We start from the raw sequence: 25134 nt of genomic DNA on the forward strand, positions 1-25134 counted from the left end.
CCGCTGCACACGCCATAGCCTTCTGCGCAGTCGCGACCGGGGCGGCGAGGCGGCGGGCGTTCTGTGGCGGCGGGCTGCGGCGGGGGATGCTCCAACGGACACGATGGCCCCCGCCATGCAGCCGGCCGAGATCCAGTTCGCTCAGCGGCTGGCGTCCCACGAGAAGGGTATCCGGGACCGGGCGGTGAAGAAGCTGCGCCAGTACATCAGCGTGAAGACGCAGAAGGAGACAGGTGGGCGCCGGCGGTCCTCCGCGCACATGGCGGCCGGGCGTGGGAGCCCGGGGTGGGCCGTACTGGGGGTGGGGCGGGAAGGGGCCCGGTCGGAGGTGCGTCACAGGGGACGGGCCTGGGGAGTCGCGGGCGGAGCGGGGAGAGCGTGTGGCACCGTGTCGCACTCCCGCGTGTGCTTTTGTGTCCGCTTTCTGCTGGGTCTCGTCCAGTTCTGAGGTTGAGGGGCTGCGGCCAACAAGGTCGGGTGGTCTGTTGAAAGTCACAGTGGGTGGTGAAGCTTAGGATAGACCCGTTCTGTCCACCCCCGAGCCTGGACGCTGGATCATTATGCTCACCTGATAGATTCTGGTGCGCTCTTCTTTGAGTCACGCCTTCACTTGACTAACACGTTTAGGAGCTGGGACTGCAAAAGAGAAGTCAGAATCCCTACCCTGGAGGGAGTTGTCCCGGGAAGTCTAGGGAGGAATTTATAACTGAAACAGAGCTCCTTTAAGCAAAGTAAAGGAAACGAAAACCAAGGAAAGAAAGCCATCCTCTACATGGGCCGTTGACGTTCAGCAGGTCGGAGAGGAGGCGGGCTAGCAGTGCCAGAAGGTTAGTAAGTAAAGGAGGGTGAGGGAAGGTGAAGTTGAACAAGTAGGCAGTGGCCAAGTCACACTGGGCTTTGTGATTTGGGTTTAAACAGCAGTGGGTACCGTTGAAGGATTTCATTAACTGATCTGTAAACTCCTGAAAGAATGAGCTACAGTGTGCAGTGGAGGTTTGTATGGCACTGAGATAAGTCTGGGCTTCCCTGGTGGCTCAGACGTTAAAGAATCCGCCTACAATGTGGGGGACCTGGGTTCGATCCCTGGGTCAGGAAGACCCTCCTGGAGAAAGGCATTGCAACCCACTGAAGTATTCTTGCCTGGAGAATCCCATGGACAGAGGAGCCTGGTGGGCTACAGCCCATGGAATCCCAAAGTCTCAGACGCGACTGAGCACACAAGATAAGTCTGATTTTTTTTATTGCTAGTTCTGGTACATAGAGCCTCTTTCAAAAAATTGATGTTATCTCTCCTTGTGCTGACTTCCTTAGTTAATGTTTTATTTTAAGGAGAAACCACAAAAGACTACCCAGGGGAGAGAAAGTACCGTTTCATGGGAAGTCTGCTAGAAAGACTTTGACTGTTCAGTGTCTCCCCAGCAGATGTAATTTACTCATCCCATATATGCTGGAGGTTTCTAACCCTGGTCTTCTAACCCAGACCTTTGCTGCTTTCAGCTCAGATATGCCCTTCTCACCTGGCAGTGTCCACCTGTGTGTCCTCAGACCAGAATGTCCAAAAGTGATTCATTTTTCTTCCCACCCCCCAACCACCAAACCTCTTCTGCTGCCCCTGCTCTTTCATTTTGGATGCTAGTTCCCCTCCCCACCCAGACTCTAGCTGGCCTCCTCTCCCCGACCCTGCATCCAGTGTCCTCTGGTCTCTACTCTCCCCTGTCTGAAGCCCCACTCCCACCCCCGCCTCGTCTCATCTAGACTTCTGTGGTTGTTTGCTTCCTCGCTCATCTAAACTCCAGTTGCCCCAAGTGAACCCCTGCTCTGGAACCAGCCTGGCTCATCTTCTTAAAACAGCTGGACAGGTCAGAATCCCAGGTCTGCGGACCATGGTCTGTTCTGCCTTTCTCTCCACACCTCAGCCCCTCTTCCCCATGTGACTGCTCCACACTGGTTCCTGGTGTTCAGTACACTAATTCTCACCTCTGCCTTCACATCTCCCGTTCTCTGAAAAGATCCCCACACTTCTCCAACTCTCAGCACTCAGTTCAGCATCACTCGCTCCAAAAGGCCTTCTGTCTCACCTCACCCTGCCCCACAAGGATCCCGGGATACCCTGTGTGTCTCTGTTGTGGCACTTAGCTGCCCTGCTTCCTAATTATCAGTCAGTGTATCACTGTCTCCCCAAAACACTGTAAACTTCCATCTGTTTTCCTAGCTGGAAGTGGGCGCGCATCCAGACACGCAAGGGCCGGCCTGTGTACAGAACAGAAGAAGGACCAGATGCAGCGCCTACGGGTTGAGGCGACCAGACAGAGCCTGGTGTTCAAACCCCTTTGGTGAACAGGCTCGGGGTCTGAAATGTTGGGGTGGTCCCAGGGCAGGATGCCCAGGGGGCGTGCAGTGCCCGGGGTGGTCTGAGTTACTTGTCCTATGCTCCTCACAATGCAGGGAGTGTAGCAGGCCTTCAGAAAAGCGACAGTAAAGTGCACGTCTAGACAAGGGTGATGGGACAGAACGGACATAGTCCCTGCCACAGCTGTGCCTGTCGGAAGAGAAACACACTTTCGGAAATAACTTGGCCTGACGGTGGAACCTCACTGATCCAGTCAATTGTGTCTCGTCCAGGCATAAAAAAGAGAGTCTGAGGTGTCACTCTACTGTCCATTAGTAACTTGGTTTGAAAACAAATTGAAAATCTTTGTAGAGCTTAAAGCAACTGAGTGTTGCTGTACCTGCTTTAAGTGTTGATCATTCACAGCTGTGAATAACCGCAGTTTTGCTCACAAGGGCTCACTTGTCCCTATTCACTCACTCGTGTGTGTTTTGCACACCCGTGGGGTGCCCACTGCAGGTGTGCTGTTGCCGTTTGGGTCACAGCTTTTGGTGCTGGGAATGCAGCTGTGAACAGAATAAATATCTCTGCCTCTTTTTATCTGCAACTCTCAGCCTTTAGCGCTTCCCTGTGGCTCAGCTGGTGAAGAATCCACTTGCAATGCAGGAAACCTGAGTTCGATCCCTGGGTTGGAAGATCCCCTGGAGAAGGGAAAGGCTACCCACTCCAGTATTCTGGCCTGGAGAATTCCATGGACTGTATAGTCCATGGGGTCACAAAGAGTCGGACTCGACTGAGCGACTTTCACTTTCACTCGGATACGTTTTAAAATCAACGTGTGGTAGTTTGGTTGCATTTCTGCTTTCTCTTCTGCACGTAAAATAACAGTGCATTTGTGGCTCCTGGTGTCTTAGAGTCAGTGCAGTGGTGAGGGAGTGAGCACATCTTCACACTGGCAGGGTTGGGGTCTCTCGACCCAGAACTTAATAGAATGGCTGGAGCTGAGGTTATTTCCACACAGACGTGGGGTCGAGTGTTATTGACTGGAGCTGAGGCTGTTCCCACACGGATGTGGGTGGAGTGTTAGGGGCTCAGCAGGCTCCTGGGCTGATCTCCCCATGAGAGGAGCTGTTGGATTTTCTGTGTCCAAGTCTCACTTTGATGTTCATCTTATTCATTATGAAGTAAATAAACCTGTATTGTTGTTAGAAACGTAGTTGCATTACGTTTAAGAAGCTCAACCCCCAGAAGAGACGAATCCAGAAGCAGCTGTGGGATGAGTCTGCTTTTAAAATCAACGTTGTGACAGTTTGTGTGTGGGTGACGTACAAACGTCACACCTCGTGTGACGAGGGTACGTTGTCCTTCACCTGCAGAGCACTAAGACACATCAGATGGTGAGCATTCTGTTTGGCTTTAAGTACTTCAAAGATTGGTGCCTTGTTTTTCCCAGTTAAGTTCCTGAGTGAAGACGAAGGACTTCTATACCTGTACTGAGAACAGGTGTTTTAAAGGGAGCTGTACCTACTGGAAGAGAAGGCAATGGCACCACACTCCAGTACTGTTGCCTGGAAAATCCCATGGACAGAGGAGCCTGGTAGGCTGCAGTCTATGGGGTTGCTAAGAGTCAGACACGACTGAGGGACTTCACTTTCACTTTTCACTTTCATACATTGGAGAAGGAAATGGCAACCCACTCCAGTGTTCTTGCCTGGAGAATCCCATGAACGGAGAAGCCTGGTGGGCTGCAGTCCATGGGGTCGCACAAAATTGGATACGACTGAAGCAACTTAGCAGCAGCAGCAGTACCTACTGGACTGTGGTGGAGGATGTGGGACAGTGATGTGTGACTGCCACACGCCTCTCACTTGTGCACTCAGTCTTGACCCCGAGTGTGAGCCTCACCTGTGTCACAGGCCTTTCCAGGAGGGCCCAGCCGGTAAGGAGCGGCCCGGGGCCTGACCAGTGCTTTGTCTCCCTGTCCTTGGTCACTTCACGTAGGATGAAGGTCAGAACCTGTTTTCACTCCCAGCTCCCTTTCCTGCCCACGTTCCAGGATCTGCTCTCCCGGGTCGTTCTGTGGATATCTCTTGTTTTCCCTCGCTAAGGTCTCTAGCGCATCCTCGCCAGCACAGGTGGGTTGCCTAGAGGTGCTAGCTGCCCGCCATGATCTCTGAGCAGCGGTCCACACACTGCTGTCCTGGAGAAAGCACCCGGAGAGGAATGCGCATTGTGCCCTTTTTAAGTGAACCGGCTTCTGAGCCTCGTGCACACGCAGCAGTGTGTTTCTGCGTCACACATGAGTGTTGCAAAACCGTGCACAAGAAAGATGCCCCCAGACCTGGAGCAGGGGCCCTCTGGGAAGGGACCGGCTTCAGGAGGCAGTGAATAAGGACTCTCTAGTGTATGCTTTGATTGGAGAAGGCGATGGCACCCCACTCCAGTACTCTTGCCTGGAAAATCCCAGGGACGGAGGAGCCTAGTGGGCTGCAGTCCATGGGGTCACTAAGAGTCGGACACAACTGAGCGACTTCACTTTCACTTTTCACTTTTATGCACTGGAAAAGGAAATGGCAACCCTCTCCAGTGTTCTTGTCTGGAGAATCCCAGGGACGGGGGAGCCTGGTGGGCTGACGTCTATGGGGTCTACAGGGTCGAACATGACTGAAGCAAGTTAGCAGCTGCAGTGTATGGTTTGATAGCGTGTCTGATTTTTCTTGCAGTAGAAATGTGTTCTTAATGCTTAGGGTTCTTTTTCAGTAGAAACCTGACAGAATGTCCAGGCCCCACCAGTTTTCAGGGAAGAAACCAAATCTCAGCTTTGTGCTGAGGCTCCGCTGGTGTTGCCAGAGCCCTGCTCCTCCCCAGATGGCTTTGCCCCCAGGTTCTCCCATCCTAGACAGGCTCCTGGGCATGTGGCTGGCTCCAAACTTCCGTCTTCTCTTCAGATCTCCCGGGAGAGAAGAGAGTGCTTCCTGAGACCCGCGAGAGAGGATCTTCTTTCCATTCTCACACCAGCACCCTGCCCCCGGGACTCCTGCCTTCCTCCCAGGCCCTGCCTTGAGAGGGGGCAGCTCTGGAGGGGGGCAGACAGTGAAGCTGCTGAGCGGAAACAAGGATGCCCAGTCCCAAGCTTTGTGCAGGAACTGGTGTCGTTTAAGTCCTATTTCGTCAGTGTTCTTGCCTTTCAAGTTTCATTATGATGAGTTTTCTAAACAGTTTAAAAAAAAAAAGAGGAAAGAAAACAGCCCATGATAACATTTTCATGTTGATACTCTCATGCAGTTCTTTTTTTCCCTTTTCTTTAAGGAATATTTCAAATGTGTCATTTCAAATACAAGTACTTTGCTTCAGTATTTATTAATTACCTGGCCAGGTCATTTGATGGGCCCACTTCCTCCTTCCCATGAGATTCTTGGGAAGCAAACCCCTGGTGTCTCATTGCACCTTCTGATACCTAAGTATGTACCTCTGAGATAAGGACCCTGCTAACGTAACCACATTGTCACACCTTTAGGAAATTTTTCCTTAATATGAAGTATCAATCTTGTGCATTCCCATCATTTCATACACTCTTAATGACAAATCAGAATCCACATGAGACCCACCGATTGTGTTTGGTTGTCACGTCTATAGTGACTCTTCAATTCTAACAGTTCTTATCCGGCTTTTCTTTTCCTTGCACTTATTTGTTGGAAGAACTGGGTCATTTGTCCTATGGAGACCCCCCCACCATTTGGGGTTTTGCTGACTGCATCCCATGGTCTCATTTAATCTGTTTTTCTGTCTCCTATAGTTCCTGCAAACTGGTATTAAAAGTTAACATTTGAAGCAGTGTAGGTTCAGTTTTTTGTTTTTGTGAGAATACTTACCAAGCAGTTCTGTGTTCTTCCTGCTGCGTCACGTGGGGCATCCAGTGGGCTTGGTGGTGTTGGTCTGATGCATGCACTGTGAAACCCGTCACTAGCCTTTCATCTGCTGTTTCAACGCCATTGATGACCCTGCTCAGATAGATCCATGATTCATTAGTCTGAACATGGTTGGATGTAAACACAGGAGCCCACGCCAGAGGTACTGCAGTCGTGACTAAGTCAGTGTGCTCTGGTGGAACCCACCACTCACGTGTAGCTGTGTCCTCAGTGGGAAGAGCCCCAGGTATGTCTTATTTGTAACAGGCAGGTGAAGGAAAACCAGTTTGCTTAACCCCTAAACGAAAGGCACTTTAATAAGCCAGTTTCACTATCAGTTCAGTCTCTCAGTCGTGTCCAACTCTTTGCAACCCCATGAATCACAGCACACCAGGCCTCCCTGTCCATCACCATCTCCCGGAGTTCACTCAGACTCACGTCCATCGAGTCGGTGATGCCATCCAGCCATCTCATCCTCTGTCGTCCCCTTCTCCTCCTGCCCCCAATCCCTCCCAGCATCAGGGTCTTTTCCAATGAGTCAGCTCTTTGCATGAGGTGGCCAAAGTACTGGAGTTTCAGCTTTAGCATTATTCCTTCCAAAGAACACCCAGGACTGATCTCCTTTAGAATGGACTGGTTGGATCTCCTTGCAGTCCAAGGGACCCTCAAGAGTCTTCTCCAACACCACAGTTCAAAAGCATCAATTCTTCAGCGCTCAGCTTTCTTTACAGTCCAACTCTCGCATCCATACATGACCACTGGAAAAACCATAGCCTTGACTAGACGGACCTTTGTTGGCAAAGTAATATCTCTGCTTTTCAATATGCTCTCTAGGTTGGTCATAACGTTTCTTCCAAGGAGTAAGCGTCTTTTAATTTCACTATAGTTTCTGGCAAATAAGAGCCTATCACAAAGAATCAAAATACACTGTGATGAAATTGTTGGCATGGGAAAGGTCTTTAGTAACTTGGAGATCAGTACCTTATACAGCTCTTCAGCTTCCTCCAAATGAAATAAGTAAAGCTCATTCTGTCAGAAGGGACCTCTTCATCACTCTGAACTAATCCTGTAGGGTCCTGAGATCACATTGATTCTAAATACATACTTGTTTATATTCACCGCATCTGTCCTTTGCTGCACCACAAGGTTCTTCCCAGGACCTTCTAGTGAAGGATTATAAAGATCGCTGTAATGGGCATCAGGTTTGAGGGTTCTGTCTGTCCTCTGCAGGCTTGGAGACTGCAGGAATGTGCACTTACCTGATCTCATGAGTCCTTAGGTTACTCCACAGTCGTTTGGTGATGCCTAGGGTCGACCCACTCCAGTGTTCCTGCCTGAAGAATCCCAGGGACGGGGGAGCCTGGTGGGCTGCCATCTATGGGGTCGCACAGAGTCGGACACGACGAAAGTGACTTAGCAGCAGCAGCAGGGTTGACCCAGGAGGCGGGAGTCTGTGTACAACTTGTGGCTTGGCTGTAGGGGGTTCAGGCAGAAAGGCAGGCTGGAATAATAAGAACAAGGCTGACCTGGATGATGCCACTTAAAACTGCACATACCTGGTAGGTGAAAACCGTAACTGGGAAAGAAGAGGTCAAGGTCCAGCCCAGCCAAGGTCCCAAAAAAGTCATCTTTGCAGAAATATCCCAAAGCCTGGCCTGTTCCCCTGGGCCAGTTGTAAGGACTTGGGCAGACCATCTGCAGGATTTTCGGTCTAACTTGGCCAGACCAGTGACAATGGTGGTGTTGCAGGGGTGGAGGGGGTTGCTAATTTCAGGCAGAGGACCACTTGAGGGAACTCCTAAATGACTCGTGAACTAAATTAATTCTGTATGTGGATGACGTTTGCTTTCCTATGCTAGTCAGATCGTGAGAACACTCTACCGCCACCGCCCTGCCCCATAGCTGACAAAACTAAAGCATTTATGTCTTTGTTTTGTAACAGCAAGAAAATGTGTGCTTCAAATAAAAAAGACATTTGCAAGTAAAAGAGTGAAAATGTGCTCAGTATTATTCTCACTGCTTCTGTGGCAGCTGTAAACTTAAGGAGGAAACGTGCAGACTCTGAAATAAGACTTTTCTGGTCTTTTGCCTTCTAGGAGGTTTCAGCCAAGAAGAACTTCTAAAAATCTGGAAAGGGCTGTTCTATTGCATGTGGGTGCAGGATGAACCACTTCTGCAGGTAACCTACAGTTCCCTGTGTCACGTTGCTGGACTCGGGGCACCAGTGAACGAGAGACCTGCCCGCTTTATGCTGTATCCACCCCTGATGTACGGAAACAGATGGATAACCATTGCTTCAAAGGTTCACTTTGCCACCACTTGTCCATAGAGAAAGGGATGCAAGCATTGAGGTGAAATCTTTTCAAAGACAAACGAAGACACATAAATTAGATTTATTATTTCTCTGTCACAGTTTCATAGGTTCCATGGTAGGTTTTACATTATAAAGTTTCTGTTTCCTCCTTTATTATTCATGGTCAAAAATAGCATGACACTAGTCTAAGATCCTGTGAGCTACCCGGCTCTGGGCCTAGCTCTGCCGCAGTTACGTGGGGTAGAGTCTTGTGCCAGGGGCAGAGTCTTTGCAGAATGAGCAGTGGTCCTGGAGCTGATGGTCTCATCACAAAGGCAGTGGAGACCTGCCCAGGGGTGTGCACTCACCTGGACCCCTGTCTGCTGAGCACACCAAGCCCTGCCTCCAGAACCATCAAAGAAAGTGGTTTAGGCTCTTGAAGAGCTCTTTCCTGATGTGTGAAAGCAGGCCTGTCTTTGTAGCAGGAGAGGGTCAGCTTTGGGGGCACTGTTTGAAGCCCCTTGATGTACAAAATGCAAGGGTAGGTTTTTACTTGTCTGGCTTTTACCTGCAGCTATTCTGCTTCCCCTGAGCCCTGTAGTGACTCACTTTGATTTCCTGCCTTTACTCCACTGAACATGTTTTGAGTAGGACAGCAGAGCAAAATATTTTTAAGTTACATTCAAAGTGACAACCAACAGCTTTAGTGGAGGAAGGAAACAGATGAATGGGAACATCACTTTCAAGTCCGGGGTTCATTTAACATGGGTGAGAAAGACTTGAGTCTAGGTGAAGGCCCCATGATAGCAGTGAGGATTATTCTTCTGTGGACACTCCCAGAGGCAGGTTTCTTCATAGACCCAGAGCCCGAGTTCTCCCCCAGACAAACTTGTGCACCTCAGTAGGATGGCTCTTCCGCTTTCTGCCGCCTTGCCCCCGCAGCCTGTCTGCCAGCAAGCCAGCAGGAGCCACATGGAGTGACAGTCCCGGTATCTCACTGCCAGTGACGCCCCCTCGTCGCAGTTGGCATCTGCGTTTCCATTATTTGGGGGGATTCGGATGGAATCTCAACCCGAGTTATATGTTGAAAGCCAGGAGTTGAGAGCTGATGTTTCTTGTGTGGGTCAGTTGAACTCACCCCAGGGATAGCGTGTGTGAGCACACAGCCTGGTTCTGAAGGCACATTGCATTGGCACAGTAGTCCGTTGAAACTGGGGGTTTCATGTGTGATGCAATCCAGGTGTTCAGATACACTCTTGTTAGTGGAGGTAACAGTGAGAATGGAGGGGATGACCCCCTCCCACAGGCCGTGATGCGGTCCTCTCATGGTTCCACGTAATAACCCCGCTGTTTTTCCCCAACCCCACTTTGCAGGAGGAGCTAGCGAACACTATTTCCCAACTCATCCATGTTGTTAACAACTCAGAGGCTCGTAAGTCCTGATATTTTCGTGACTTTCAAAACCTGCTCATCAGATTTGGTAACTTGCCTAAGAAACCTACTCAATGTCGTTTCTTCTCCTTCCTTCAAAGTTTCCATTTTCCGGGGGGCTGGCGTCACATGAGCCTGGGCACCTGGAGTGCGAATGTCGGGTGACAGACCGCCCCACGGGGAACCTGTGTCAGGCTTAGATACTGACAAGCGGGAGGGTGAACAAAGGCGGTGTCCTGGGGGACGTCACAGTCGGCGTCTCAGAGGTTTCAGAAGAGTCTTTAAAAAAATAGCAGTCCTCCAGGGTTTCCACGTTCTGAGTTACTTTAACGCTCTCAGAAGCTGCGTGTGACTGTGCTGGTGACCGCGGTGACCTCTGGATGCTGGTTGTCCTCCCTGGGACTAGAGCCATTTCAGGTCATCACTGGTAACAAACTGTAAAGTGACCCCTCTTGACCAAAAACGAATAAACAAAGGGAGAAATTAATTATTAATGTTTCTGAGACATTCAGCTTTGATTACTTACAGAAGCAGAGAAGGCAGAATTCACTGCTTTTGCCCAGCCCTCCTCAGAACAGAACCACCCAATGGCTTTATTAACTCTCAGTGATTCTCTGGATTTTAGCAGGCTCCCAGCTGACTCGTAAGGATCAAAATTCTAAACATGGAATATACTGTAGCTTTTCATATATCAAGAGAGAATTGTGCAAAAGGAAGTAAAGCAAAAAACAAACCATTTTGGGATAAAAAAGTGCTGGTTTCATGGCTCAGAAGAGAAAACCAGTGTTTTGTTAAAGTTCACTCAGCTGACACTGAGCATGAAAACAGAAGGCTGGCTCTCTGCGTGGGTCCCCCAGGTGTCTATCAGGTGGATGGCTTAGGGCTGATTGTTAAGTGTATTTGGACAAGAAGGGCCAGTATCTGGCTTTTGATTTTTAACAGAATCATGGCTTTACAATGGATAATGAAACACGCTCCAGAGAGCTTTCTAGTCAAACATTAAGATATTACCACTTCTTGTTAAAATAAGCTTTTATTGAAATATAAAAAATTATCAACCATACTTAGTTACCAACCAGATTTTCTAGCTGCCCAAGAATCCTTGAGAGATCCTAGTCTGTCTCCCTCTGTGAACTTGTTCTGTGGTGACACGGCACCTTGCGAATGGAGCATTCAGAGCCTCTTATTCCCTGCAGAGCACCTGTTCATCCAAACCTTCTGGCAGACCGTGAATCGCGAGTGGCCGGGCATCGAAGGGCTCCGTCTGGACAAATACCACATGGTGAGGGTGGGGCCGCAGCCCCTTCCCTGGAGCTTGGGGGCAGGGAGGCGGTTGTGCGGTGCATTGTAAGGTGACTGGCAGGGGGCGCTAGAGGACGTGTTCAGAGGCGTCGGTTTTATCTCTTCACCTGTCAGAGTGAGTCTGGGGCTCCTTAGTTAACTGTTTGATCTAGAAGCTGACTGTTATTGTAGGAACTTTTCACTTAGAGGATCCAGGCTGTAGCTGTTGTTCTGCTAAGCTGATGGATGTTTGTCACTTTCCCTTTTGTAACAAAAGTTATCTGTCTCTAGCTGATTCGTCTGGTCCTGAGGCAGTCCTTTGAAGTTCTGAAGCGAAATGGCTGGGAAGAAAGGTTGGTGAACCCTCTGGATTAGCATTTGGGGGCCTTAAAATTTTTAAGGCAATGGCGTGGTTTTCTAAGTGATTCAGTTAACAAGTCTGAGTCACCTGATCCATGCCTTCCACTCTGAGTACCAAGAGCCCAGCATCCTCATGCCTGAAGAACTTCAAATCCCGCAGAACTGAGCACACACAACAACACTATACTCATTTCAGTGATTGTTGAACTTCCTCCATCGTGCATTGCTTGTTTAGCAGGTGGGCACAAGAGTGTCACGTTCTCTCTGGGGATGGAGAGGATGTTGGCAGCAGGGGTTGTATAGCTGTGTGTTTTTTTCCTTTAGCCGCATCAAGCTTTTCCTCAACGTCTTGATGAAGGCGGTCCTGCATCCTGAGAGTCGGTCTCCAAATGGAGTGAAGTTACTCTTCGTCGACATTTACCTGGACGAGCTGTCCAAGGTGGGCGGGAAGGAGGTAAGAAGGGCAGGCCCCCTGCCACAGTGCGTGGGGCCAAGGTGCCCCTGAACTGGCAGGGCCTGGGCCCTGCTCTGAGTGCTCCACGGGCTGGAGGTAAAATGCTGTTGGCAGAGCCCAGGGTTACATCGGCTGCAGCAGCATGAATGGGTCAGCCTGTCCTTTGACATAGTTCTTCCTCATCTAGAAGTGTGTCCTAAACAGGCAGTGGATCGTGTGGGCAGATTTGTGCGCTAACAGTGTACATGGAAGTCTGATACCCGAGTCAAAAACAACTTCCATAGTCCACTGAAGAATTCTGTAACACAAGGAGGTATTCATGAGGTTGTTTTTAAAAGTCAAGGGACTTCGCTGACAGTCCCGTGGTTAGAAGTTCCGCCGCAGCAGGCACTAGTTCACTTCCTGGCTGGGGAACTAAATTCCCAAAAGCTGCATTGTGTGAGATGGATAGATAGATAGCAGTACGGAGGAACTTCCCTGACTGACTGTCCAGTGGTTAGGACAGCTTCCACCTCAGGGAACGTGGGTTTAATCCCTGGTCAGGGGACTGAGATCCCGCATGCTGTGTGGCGTGGCCCAGAAAAAAAGTGGGGGGAAAAGAGGTAGACAAAGCTGCACAAACGGTATGGCCTGTTCAAGACGCAGGTCTAGAGAGGAAATAACACAGTTTTTAGCAAGCCAGTGATTATCTGAATTGGGGATGAGGAGCAGTGATTTACTCTTTTCTTTCACAAGTGTCTGCAGTGAACATGTGTTTGTTTTTTGTTTCATAATTAAAGTGTATGTTGTTTTTTAATTCCTTCACCTTGGTGTCTGGGAGTGTCCTGTCTCCATGGAGGACGGAGTCTCTGTCGGGAATGTAGGATGGAACAGTGCCGGGTGGGGTGGGCTGTCCTCTCTGGCCACTGCGCCAATAAGATGCTTGGATGATTGGACCGTGGCCATGACTTTTAGCAGAGTGCATTTTGGGCATTGTGAGAGATGTGTGGGTCTGATTCAACCTGTCTGAAAAACACCAGTGGTTCCTTTTTCAAAGGCACATCTGAAAGGCTCTTTTTTTTCCCCTCATTTTTTTTTTCCTTTGTTACAGCTTTTGGCAGATCAAAATCTCAAGTTTATTGATCCATTCTGCAAGATCGCTGCCAAGACTAGGGAGTAAGTGATTCATGTGTTTCTTCTACCACTTCAGTTGGTACTTGTTTATGGGGGCTGGTGGTAAAATTGTAGGTGAAATATGATGCACGGGTCAGCCAGCACTCAGAAGCACCAAATTCTAACGCCTGTCAGCTCTTGAGTCCTGGCTGGGCTCTCCCAGCTGTGTTCCCCAGGGGCTCCATGACTCCCCCTCCCCGCACCCCTCCTGCGCCCACGTTCCTTCTGTCCCGGGTCCCACCACTCCATCACACAGCGCTTAGCAAATGGCCCCTCATGGCTGCAGTGCGTCAGCACAGGGTATGGCTAGAAATGCAGCTCTGGTCCATGGGTCCCTGGTGGGCTGGACTGGGCGAGCAGTGGCGTGCTCTGCCTCTCGCCCACTGCGCTCCTTGAGGGAACAGAGTCCAGGCCATCCGCTAACACGCTCTCTCTGCTGTGCTTCCGCCCTCAGCCAGACTTTGGTACAGACTATAGCTAGGGGTGTTTTTGAAGTCATTGTAGATCAGTCTCCTTTTGTACCTGAAGAGACAGCCAAGGAACAGAAGACACAAGTGGGTGGCGGCGGCCTCTCAGAGGAAGAGGCGTCTGGAAACGAGATGACCTGGAGAAAAGCGGCCAGGAAAAAGAAAGCAGGTGAGAAATTTACTTGAAGGGTCTTTCTTAGGTAAAATTCACGTCACAGGAACAGTTTTCAGTGCATTCGTTGGCAGCTCACTGACCACCACCTGGAGCTCATCACCTTGAGCATCACCCACGGAGGGGAGCACAGCTTTGTTAAGACACCTGCACAGTCCGGAGCCTGGTCCCCCTGCACATACACATACACACTTTCTGCATCTCCCAGGTCACGAGGCTTTCTTCCAGGGTTTCATCATTTCCATTGCTGCTGTTTTGGAGCCTGGTTCCCCTGCACATACACATACACACTTTCTGCGTCTCCCAGGTCACGAGGCTTTCTTCCACGGTTTCATCATTTCCATTGCTGCTGTTTTGGGTTTCTGTGTGTTTTTTGATGTTGCAGCTTTTAAAAAAAAATCCTAATCTGGCCTCATGCCTGTTGAAGGGTCCCTGATCGGAGACCCGATTTACAGATGTGTTGGGAATGCAGTCTTGTGTCTGTAGCTCTCTTCTCTGTCTCCTCCTTCCTCCAGGATTCTTTTCCTTAGGGTGTGTAAGCACCCACCATGCATGCACCTCGCTCTCAGCACTGTTTAATGTCCATGGGACTCACATGGGGCATTTAAATTGCAGCCTCATCAGAATTTCCTGTGGTTGATAGCATCTCAGTGCCTTAAGCAGTAGGTGAAGGGCTAGTTCAGGGTGTACCCATGCCTTTGAAATGTCCTGGAGTCGTTAAAAAGGAAAGCTTTCAAAAATTAACGGCCAGGGAAAGATTTTTATAGCAAGACATAAAAACTTACAGACAACATTTTTAAAAAGCAGAGGTGTCACTTGGCTTACAGAAGTCCATATAGTCAAAGCTGCAGTTTTTCCAGCCCTCATGTACGGATGGGAGAGGAGAGCCATAAAGGCTGAGCACTGGAGAACTGCTGCCTTCAAGTGGTGCTGGGGAAGACTCTTCAGAGTCTCCTGTACTGCCGAGGAGATCAAAGCAGTCAATCCCAAAGGAAATCAACCCTGAGTATTCATGGGAAGGACTGATGCTGAATCACCAATACTTTGGCCACCTGATGCAAAGAGTTGACTCACTTGGAAAAGACCCTGATGCTGGGAATGATTGAATGCACGAGGAGAAGCGGAGAGCAGCAGAGGAGGAGATGGTTGGGTGGCATCACCAACTCAATGGACATGAATTTGAGCAAACTCTCGGAGATAGTGAAGGATAGGGAAGCCTGGCGTGCTGCAGTCCAGAGGGTCGCCAAGAGTTGGACACAGCTTAGTGACTGAACAATAACAAGAACCCTGTGTGGGAAGTGCCTGGTTTTTATGTTTAGACATAGACATATATAAACACGTATGTGTGTATCTGGAAGAGTGTATAAGGTGGTAGGAACTAGCCTGCATAGCAAAATTGTGCGTGATCTCTTATTTTCCTCTGTGCTTTTGTCTGTTTTTCTAAGTCTTGTACAATGATGTTATTTTATTATTTCGTAAGGAAAGAAATCTTTAAGAAAGAAAAGACAAGATATTCTCATTTTAAATTCACCGCGGGCGACAGCATTAGCTGAACAGCCTTGAGCGCTTTTGTGTCGTCTCTGGACCCTCCTGCGCCACGTTTCTGTCTGAACCAGAGCGCCCACTTTCCCCAAGCGCCTTCCAAGATTTCCTCCCAGGTTTTCCATCAAATGCTTGGGGGACCTGCCCAGGCTTTTGCCTGAGGCCACACCACTCAGGAGCTGAGAGTGTGCCAGAGACAGGACACTTGTGAGCGCTCGTGAGATCTCCGTAGCAATGTGCATCTGCTTCTCCATGGCTGTGATGCTCAGTTATTTAGTACATGGCGAAAGTCACGTTAGCTGTACTTGTTGGTTATCTATTTTGTTTTGTTTTTTAATAATTTATTTTTTGGCTGTGCTGGGTCTTCATTGCTGCTCAGGCTTTTCTCTAGGTGCGGCAACTGGGGGCTTCTCTCTAGTTCCGGTGACGGGCTTCTCGTTGCTGTGGCTTCTCTTGGTGCGGAGCATGGGCTCTAGGCCCAGGCTTCGGCAGGTGTGGCGCGTGGGCCTAGTTGCAGCTTCCAGGCTGGAGAGCGCAGGCTCGGTGTCAGTAGTGGTAGTGCACAGGCTTCGTTGCTCCCTGGGATATGGGATCTTCCCAGGCCAGGGATCAGACCTGTGTCTCCTGCATTGGCAGGCAGATTCTTTACCACTGAACCACCAGGGAAGCCCTATCCGTTTTAAATACAGCGGTGTGTACATGTTGATCCCGAACTCCTAACTATCCCTTCCCCCCATTCTTCTCCCTGGCAGTTATGAGTTTTCCAAGTCTGTGAGTCTGTTTCTGATTTGTAGGCTTATCTGTGTCATTTCTTTTTAGAGCCTGCATAGAAGGGATGTTATGACATTTCTCCTCCTTTGTCTGACTGACTCACTCTGTGACAGTCTCGAAGTCCATCCGTGTTGCTACAGTTGGTATTGTTGCATTTTTAGTGGCTCAGTAATATTCCACTGTGTATATATACCGTCGTCTTTAACAGTTCCTCTCTTGAGGGACACTTAGGGAAGAACAATGGAAGGAAGGAAGGAAGGACTTACTACACAGCACCAGGAACTCTGCTCAATGTTACGTGGCCACCTGGATGGGAGGGGACTTTGGGGAAGCATGGATATATGTGTATGTGTGGCTGAGTCCCTTTGCTGTCCACCTGAAACTGTCACAACATTGTCAACTGGCTGTATCCAATATAAAATAAAAACTTTTAAAAAGTCGTGTTAGCATTAGGTCATTGTGTTTCCTGAGGTGGCCCCTGGGGGTCAGTGTCCTGCTGTGGAGAGTTCACCACTGCCCCAGCTTTCCTGAAACGGGACAGACTGTCCACTCCTCCCTCTGGCTCGAGCCCTTGGCCCACAAGTTTGCTGTCCTCCTCCACTGCAGTTCATGGTGGGAGTTTTGTCTGTGAGGTAATTAAAAGGCAAAATGTATGAGGTTTGTTTTTCGTTTTTTAGTGTCTGGAGGTTGAAAATACCGAAAGACACCTAACTGGACAGTGGCTCCTTTGGGGGAGCCGTGGTCATGTATCTGAGTTGTGTCTATGGATGTGTCTCTTGATAGCACTAGGCAAATGTCACCCCGGAAAAGAGGAGGGCAGCCAGCAAGGTGGACAGGACGGCAGCGGAAGTGTGGAGGACACCGGGCCGCTTCTCCAGGTTGGTAGCAGTTGTCTCTCTCTGTAGAGAGCTGCCTGACTAAAGGGGAATTAAACCACAGAGACGATTAAACCACAGGCCTAATGCATAAGGTTCTTTGTAATCTCTGGGTCACTGGTGTCACTTTTCTTATAACAAGCTTATTGGAGACAGGTTTAAATACTACGGCATTTTGAAAGATGTCAGTCTTTGTTTTGGCTTGAATAACTGAGATTTGTTGTCTTCTATTTAAGCCAGCCCGATGGTACTTTTTCAATAAACGGAATTTACTATGTTACCCATTACAAATTGAACATCTAGATTAAATTTAGAGAACAACACAGCCCCCTAAATTTTCATGAAGAAATGAAACAAACAATAGCTTCCCCCAAGAATAAGTGGAAGAAAGTTTTCGAAGGCAGTGGCTATCAGGCTCCTGGTGGGCAAGCCTTAGACACACTGTGGACGTCCTGCGGGGAGCGCTCTGGGCTGCGGGTCTCCAGTTGGCATGATTCCGGGTCAGGCGGGGCTGTACTTCCGGCAGACGTGTAGTATTTCTTCTCACCTAGTTTGACTACAAGGCGGTTGCTGACCGACTCCTGGAAATGACCAACAGGAAAAACGTCCCTCCCTTCAACAGGAAACGTCTCTCCGAGCTCATCAAGAAGTAAGTGACGGGGGAGGAAGGTTTCACCTATCCATCCTCCACGTTCAAGCCCCGCCCTTCTGTTTCACTCCGAGCAGGAGCTCTCAGCCACTCACCTCAAATGCTTCTGCCCTTCACCTTGCACACACGTTCACTGGAAGGCTCCACGGAGAGGTTCTTGCCTCTCCATTTCCCCTCTGCCCATGCAGCTGCACTCACCCCCTAGCTATGTGGTAGAGATGGAGGAGGAGGTCTGTAGGTCAAGACGTGGCAGCAAGGGTCAAAGAGCAACTCAGTTACCTCCTCTCCACCTCCCCGGGAGTGTGCCGGAAGCATGGTTCTGTCACCTGTGTGACCACGAAGCCCTGCGGCTCGTTGGAACTGACGACAGGTAACAGCTGAGCCCGATTGCGCTCTGTGAGCCGCCCTGTCCCGAGCACTTACACAGAGTATTTCACACTCAGGAGAGCCCACAAGGCAGCTTCTCGGATTGCCCCATCTGACAGATGAGGTAGCGGGGTACAAGGATCGCCTGGGGCTGCAGCTGCCAGACCTGGGGCTGGGCTCGGCCTTTCTGCTCCCCGGCGCTGCCCCCTCCCGGCACACGCCTCCACGCTTGCTTTTGTTCTAACTTAGCACAGTCATGTAGAACAAAACACAGCTGGCCGTCTCTGCTCGCTAACAAAGAGGGACTGGAATGTAAGGAGAGGTGGAAACTTTTCCATCTCCAGTCTCACTGGGATGTGCCAGGACAAAGCCTTAGATCTTCATGTCTTGCGTGTGATACTTGAGGGCAGTTTCGTCCTTGGTTTTGCTTCACACCTCCGTCCTTCTCCACCACCCTTTCTGGAGAAGAAGGAAAGTGACTTCACAGACTCCAAGTGTCACTTACACATTAATTTCTTACATAGCGAGTGGAAAACGACGAGGTCCTAACGTATAGCACAGAGGACTGTGTCCAATATCCTGCGGATATTCTCTCCACAATGGAGGAGAATTTGAAAAATAACTTTATGTGTATAATTGAATCACTGTGCCATCCAACAGAAATTAGCATTGTAAATCTATACTTCAATAAAAATACATTGAAAATTGGAAAAGAAAAAACATATATATTGATAATAGAACATTCAATTGTACACTTTAAATGGGTGAATTGTTTGGTATGTGAATTATATATCTCAATAAAGATCTTAAGGGAAAACATCTTACATCGTAAAAGGTTAGTGCATGTGTTTATGGGGGGCAGGAAGACGCAGTTTCTTTAGGAGCCTTTGTTGTTTTCTTTTTCAGATTCCGAGGCCTCTCTGCAGGTGAGGAAAGTCAGAAGATCGTAATTGGTGATGTTCTCAGTGAACATGGGCAACGTGGAGCCGGGCGCGTTCTTCCTGTGGGGTGGGGGTGGGGGCGGGGGGTTCACAGGCCGCTTCCAGCTCAGCCTTCCTGAAGGAGAAGCATCAGTCTCAGAGTCCCTCTCACTGGGATCAGTCGGCCTCCATCCCTCCCCTCCTCCCTCCCCTCCAGGCCCCCCGGGGTCGGGGAAGGGAACTGCTCCTTGGAAGCTGGGTTACATTTGAGCAGGTGGATGTGTATGCTACCCCTGCCTCTTGTGCATTTGGGGTGCGTCGAATTGGGGGGCCCCACAGACCTTGAGATGTGGAGATGGCACAGCCGAATCCTTGGGGGGTGAGCTCTAGAGGCTGTCACCCTGGGTCTACAGTCCCTGACCTCGCCTCAGCTGAGAAACTCACAGAGCGTAGTGTATAATTCCTGCATCAGCAACTTTTCAGGTTGGGGGTGGAGAAGCAATAAGGGACTCAGCAGGAATCAGGGTTAAAATTACCCACATGGTGGGCAGGGCCGTGCTTGTCTCAGAAAGCTGACCAGACGTCTTTGGTGTCCAGCACGCAGTCTCTCTCGCCTCAGTTTTGCTGAGGACACCACTGCTGACGAAGATGACCAGACCCACAGTCAAGGAACACACAGGAAGAAAGGGAATAAACTTTTGGAGAAGACAGACATGGCAGGAGAGAAAGGTGAGCTGCAGAGCTCTCGGTCAGCACACGGTGGGCCAGCACGGCCCAGGGAGCGCCTTTCATGTCCACACGGGTCACTGCAGAGTGAAGCCGTCACTCTGAAGAGCTGAGATGTATAGAGAGCGTCTGTCCAGCTGTTGTTTTCTGGGGGACCATGCTCCAGCCTCGCTGAAGCGGAAGCATAGCTGACTCCTGATGCAGGAAGAGGGTGGGGATGTGGATGTCCTAGGTGGACATTGCCCTTTGGGGCACTTGTTTTATTACCAGATATGGGCCTGAAAGTTAGTAGGGATCTAAATACTGTTTCAGATCCATTTACATCAAAATAGGCCTCAGAAAGGTTTCCAGGCATGGTTGGGGAGGGGAAGAGATGGGCAAGTGAGAAAGCTTGTTGAGTTCGAGGACACAGAGAAGGACCTGGCGGGGACTGGCGACTTGCTGTGGGTACCCCCAACCTTGGCAGGTCCCCTGGGCACCGGGCACTTGTTGACTGACTTGTGTCTCTAGGAACCACGTTCTCCCCTGCCAAGGAAGAGGAGAGCAAAGGTGGCATTCCAAAGAAAAAGAGGAAAAAGAAGAAGAAGAAGCAACTCCAGGCTGAATGCACAGGGCGCAGTGGGGAAGCCACGCGCCCAGAGCAGAATGGGAGCCAGGAGCCGGAGGCCAGTCCCAAAAGAGCCCCGGAGGCGGGTGGGGCTGACCTGGGAATTTTGGCCATGCCCTGCACCCAGGAGCAGAGCAGCTTGGAGCGGCCCTCCTTGCACAACAGGAGGAAGCGGCCCAGGAAGAGAAGCCCAAGGATCCAGGTGGAGGGCCTGGAGCCGACAGCGTCACCTCTGGAGGGGGTGGCCCCTCAAGCGGCCCCAGCCAGCGGTGCCCCGGTCTTGAAGAGGAGGCGGGAGCTGGGAGCTCTGCTGGTCAACGGCAGTGGCCCGCCTGTGCTGGCCTGGCCCCTGCCCCAGAGGGAAGGGCCCCCAGCCAACCCAGCAGACAGAAGGGACTGCCCTTCCTCCCTGCCCCTGGGCGGGAAACTGAAGAAGAAGAGTGGGGGGCCCAGCGGCCTTGACCTCTATGACTCGTGTGCTCAGAAAGCTGCCATTTTGAAAAAGAGGAAGAAAATGAAGGAGATGTCAAACTTGGTGGAGCCCAGAGGATTGAAGCTCGTCCCGGCCCTGGTAAGGCACAGGGGGGCTCCCAAGCAGGAGTGTCAGGGCCCCGCCCCCTCGGCCCCAGGGCAGGGGGCAGTCAGACCCTGGACCAGGAGCCATCATGGCTCCTAACACCCTCTACCAAGGAGTAAATAGTGACCTGTCTTGGGGGCATCCAGTGCCTCCCCTCCCACCCCCACCCCCAGTGATCAGAGGTGTGACGGGCCCAGCATCAGGCTGGGGGATTGCCCCAGTGGCCCATGGGGCGCTCCACCTCCATGGAGTGAACAGGCAGGGTGCCCCTATCACATGTGGAGCTCATGTTCCTCCAGCTCCTGGCCAGTCCTGGGCTCCATTGGCAAGAGAAAAAGCCCCAGACTCTTACTCCTGTTCTTTTTCACTAGAAGCTTTTCTCCCCTTGGATCTCTGGAGCAGATAGAAGCAGGAGCCGACTCTGGGTGTGCAGCTCTCACCCTCCTCCCTGTGCATGCGTGTGGCTGTGCCCATGCAGGGCAGCCATTGTCTCCCTGGGCTGCTTCCACTCCTTGCACAGGCGGTCCTCACGGCCTGCAGGGCTGGATGCATGACCCCCCAGGCCTCCCAGAGCCAGCTCGCTGCCCTGCCTAGCATGCGTGCCCACGGCTCCTGCTTTTTGCAGCACTTCTGACCCGAGGGCCTTGTTTAGGGAGCCTGCAAGGACATGGGCACAACTGGTACCAGGCCTCACAGTGCAGGACCCCCGAGGGGTCAGTGGGAGGTCTGAGGGTGGGGGAAACATTTCAGCTGGGATCCAGGAAGTCCACTCCCACCTCAGACCTTCCCTGACACCGGAGCACCTGTGCCACCTCCCGGGCTCTGCAGCCTCTGCCCATCACCCACTGGTCATTGCTGCTCATCTTCCTTAACTGATGAGAGGTTTTTTTCTTTCCCTGGCAGCCCCTCTCAGAGACGATTGGAGGGTCTGGGGAGGTCTTCCTCCACAAGGGGCAGGGTTCTGGCCCAGGTCTGCAGCTCCAGGTTCCCTCCAGGGGAAGGTGGCAAACTTCTGAGCCAGGAACACCAGGGACTTGTGCAAACCACTGTGCGGCAGGGGCCGCCTTGGGCTTCCCTGACCCCTGAGGCTCTGGGACAGGAGCGGGTTCTGCTGTGGCCAGGTGTCAGTGTAAAGTCCCGGGGAAGGTTCTGTGCCTGCCCGTCCCAGGCCCACGGAACCTGACAGCTTCACACCTGCCCTCAGTGCAGACTCTCTGTGGGCAGTGGGATCTGTTCAGAAGTGAGACAACGAGCTACAGCTTAGCACACGGTCTCTGAAAGCCAGAAACCCTCCAACATGGGCACAGGTTTGTAGATGGGTAAAAGTAGGTTCTTGTGGCCGAGAAGACAGGAGACCCCTGGCTGTGGACACGGAGCCAGCACAGGGAGACGGGGGTTTCTGCAACGTCTGCTCCAGAAGCAAGCTGTTGAGGGGCCTGGGGTGAGCCTGTGGGTGGGTCCTCTGTTTTGTCTGCTCCCTTCCCACGCGCATGGGTGGGAGTGACCCCATCTCATCCCCCTCACACAGGGCAGTGGTGGGGCGCATGGCCCTTTGAAGAAGAAGCTGAGGACGGAGAAGGACTTCATGGCGTTCGACACTGCGTCCTCCCCGAAGCCGCTGTTCTTCAGAAAGGCCAGGGGCAGCACCGCTCCCTCACTGGGCCCCACCCTGCAGGTACTTGCCCCACACCGTTACCCCCACACAGGCTCAGCTGGAGCCCCACTGCTGCACCCTGACCCCACCGTCTGCAGCCAGCCTCTAGCCTCTGCTGCTGTCCATGGCCTACAGGCCCCCGTTCAGGGAGTCAGGCTGGCCTGAGGCAGACTGGGGGCTTGGCCAGGGAACTTGAGGTGCTGTTGTACATCAGCAGGACATGGGGGTCATCCTCGAATTCACGCGTATAGGCAGTGAGAGGGAAAGTCGGAAACTCTGGAGAGCCTGGGTCTGTCGGTCTGCCCAGGACATGAGGGGAGGGTGGGAGGGGTCCCATTGGTGGCAGGGGGACGGGGCTGTTCTCAGGTCAGGAAAGCAGGGCTGGCTCTGCCGAGTGCTCCTCAGAGTGAGCAAGTCCAGGCCAGGCTGCTGGGCTGCGTCCAGTCTGCCTCCAGAAGACACGGGTCCTGGTGGAGCCATCAAGGTGGGCGTGCGTGCTTGGCTGGCCCTGCCAGGGCACCCACAGCAAGTGGACATTTAAATAGCACCCACTCGGAGACTTCCCTGGTGACCCTGTGGTTACGACTCTCGCTCTCAGTGCATGGGGCACACGTTTGATCCCTGGAGAGGGAACTAAGATCCTGCATGCCCCATGGTATATAGCCAGAAAAATTAACAAGCACCCACTTGAACCAGCAGAGTGACTACTATCTGTGTTAGTATGTATGTGTTCTTTTAAGATGGTTTGAGGATATTGGTTCAGTGACTCAAGACTTGTGCAAGCCAAGTTTCTGTCCTAAGATGTTGGTGATGTTAAAGCAAAAGTGGACAGGACTGTGGCGTTCTAAGCAGGAGCTTGTCAGGTGCTTCAGAATGCAGGACAGGTCCCCTTCGGAGGCCTGTCACAGGACGTTGGGACGCGCATGTCCGTCGCCCACAGGAGCTAGGTTCTCTTGCAGGGCACCCAGTACTCCACTCACGAGGTGAGCTGTGGGGTCTGGACAGGTGTTCCCCGGAGGTGTCAGCCGTCCTCGCTCTGCTCTCTCTCCCCGGGACCCCGTGACGGGCGGTCCTTGCAGAGCGGGGCTGGCCTGCCAGTGCCATGCCTGGAGGCACCGTGGGTTCTGGGGACGGCTTAGCCATTGTCTTTTCAGGCTTAGCCATTGTCTTTTCACTCCTTGCCCTGCCATTTTTTCCTGTAGCCACACACAACCCCGTCCAGCTCCAAGAAGGTGACCTTTGGGTTGAACAGGAACATGACTGCAGGTGAGCCTGGGTTAGGGTTAGGTCTGTCTGTGGGTCTCTCTGTCACCGTGGCTGCCTCGGTCCAGGCACCCAGTCCAGGGTCAGGGAGGGTTGGGGGGGATTGTCTGACTGCTTTTAGTACAGGTGTGATTGTTTTGTTTCTTCAAAGGAGGAAACCAAGCATTTTAGGAGTACATAGTGAGTTTAGGTCCTGGCTGTGTTTAGGGACCACAAGGAAGGGTGTGTGTGCGCAGAGGGGAGGGACTATCTGGAAGGGACCTGAGAAACTCTGGTTTTTAGACCTAGAGAAGACAGGAGGAATCAATTGCCATGAAGGAAAGGCTCCTCCTGAAACTTTAAAACTTGGGGTTCACCAAGCATCCATGTTCCATAACTACCCCATGGCCCACCAGTGCCCCGTCCAGGTGGCCTCGGGGCATTTTCCATGGAGGAGGAGAGGCATCTGAGGGCAGGAGCCTCGCTGACGGCCCCTCCTCCCGGGCTGAGGGCCCGTAGGAGCCTGCGGAGGGTGGGGCAGCACCAGTGGGGCCAGTGGGCAGATAAGAGGAGTCGTGCCCTGTTAACTGTGGCCTGGCTTTCATCCGAGGCAGAGTTCAAGAAGACAGACAAGAGCATCTTGGTCAGTCCCACGGGCCCCTCCCGAGTGGCCTTCAACCCTGAGCAGAGGCCCCTCCATGGGGTGCTGAAGACCCCCACCAGCTCGCCGGCCAGCACCCCTCTGGGCCCCAAGAAGCCGCTGACCGTCACACCAAAGAGAAGGCCAACGGCTATGGACTTCTTCTAAGATAGTCAGAGTTCTTTTAAAGACTGTTTTTGTATAGAATGTTCTATAAATTATAACGTTTAAAAGGCAGGGGCCTTTGTATTGTTTTTATAAATTCCCATGAATTGTGCGTATGGGGCTCTGGGTGAGCCTCGGCTCTGCTCCCCGGCCCTGTCTGCAGGGCTGCAGGCAGTGTTCACACGTGAGCCGTCCACTCTCCACCGCCCTGGCTGCGGGCGCTAGGCCATGCGGCTGGGGGCTTGCTGCCAGCGACCCAGCACTGCTGCTGTGCCTGGTGGTGTCCGGGGCTCAGGTTGCCTCCAGCCCCTGCGTGTGCAGCTGCTAGCGAGGCTGGTTTTCTGATGGTTTGTAGTCTTAAGAGTCTTTGTTTTTCGAAGCACGATTCCCACATTGTGTGGGTATTCAGCAGTCCTAGGTAGATGACATAGCTGCATCAGCAATGCTGTGCTTTCTCTCCACACACTCAGCGGGGTGACCCTGCGAGTAGGGCATGGGGGGCGGGAGAGGAGAGCCTCTGCCCTCAGGGCCGGCTGTTTCCTCCCTCCCTCTG

General features: G+C 51.7%; 1 protein-coding gene across 7 annotated transcripts; it reads left to right on the forward strand.

Annotated features, from left to right (window-relative positions):
* Positions 1 to 24653, forward strand: RRP1B (ribosomal RNA processing 1B). 7 transcript variants are annotated; one of them, XM_070795531.1, is made up of 16 exons: positions 1 to 233; positions 8334 to 8539; positions 9905 to 9962; positions 11158 to 11243; positions 11534 to 11595; positions 11927 to 12041; positions 13147 to 13211; positions 13663 to 13844; positions 16944 to 17038; positions 17587 to 17684; positions 18957 to 18976; positions 19568 to 19699; positions 20207 to 20874; positions 22409 to 22555; positions 23737 to 23800; positions 24391 to 24653. In XM_070795531.1, the coding sequence occupies exons 1-16, from the start codon at positions 104 to 106 to the stop codon at positions 24582 to 24584; spliced, it is 2322 nt and encodes a 773-aa protein (XP_070651632.1). In that variant the 5' UTR covers positions 1 to 103; the 3' UTR covers positions 24585 to 24653. The 7 variants fall into 7 exon arrangements, with proteins under 7 accessions (XP_070651632.1, XP_070651622.1, XP_019819131.2 ...); XM_070795521.1 differs by having other exon boundaries at positions 3 to 233; positions 11927 to 12056; XM_019963572.2 differs by having other exon boundaries at positions 5 to 233; positions 8334 to 8416; positions 11927 to 12056.
* Positions 24654 to 25134: the final 481 nt, after the last annotated feature.

Source organism: Bos indicus, chromosome 1 (assembly GCF_029378745.1).
Source record: "Bos indicus isolate NIAB-ARS_2022 breed Sahiwal x Tharparkar chromosome 1, NIAB-ARS_B.indTharparkar_mat_pri_1.0, whole genome shotgun sequence".
NCBI classification, from domain to species: Eukaryota; Metazoa; Chordata; class Mammalia; order Artiodactyla; family Bovidae; genus Bos; species Bos indicus.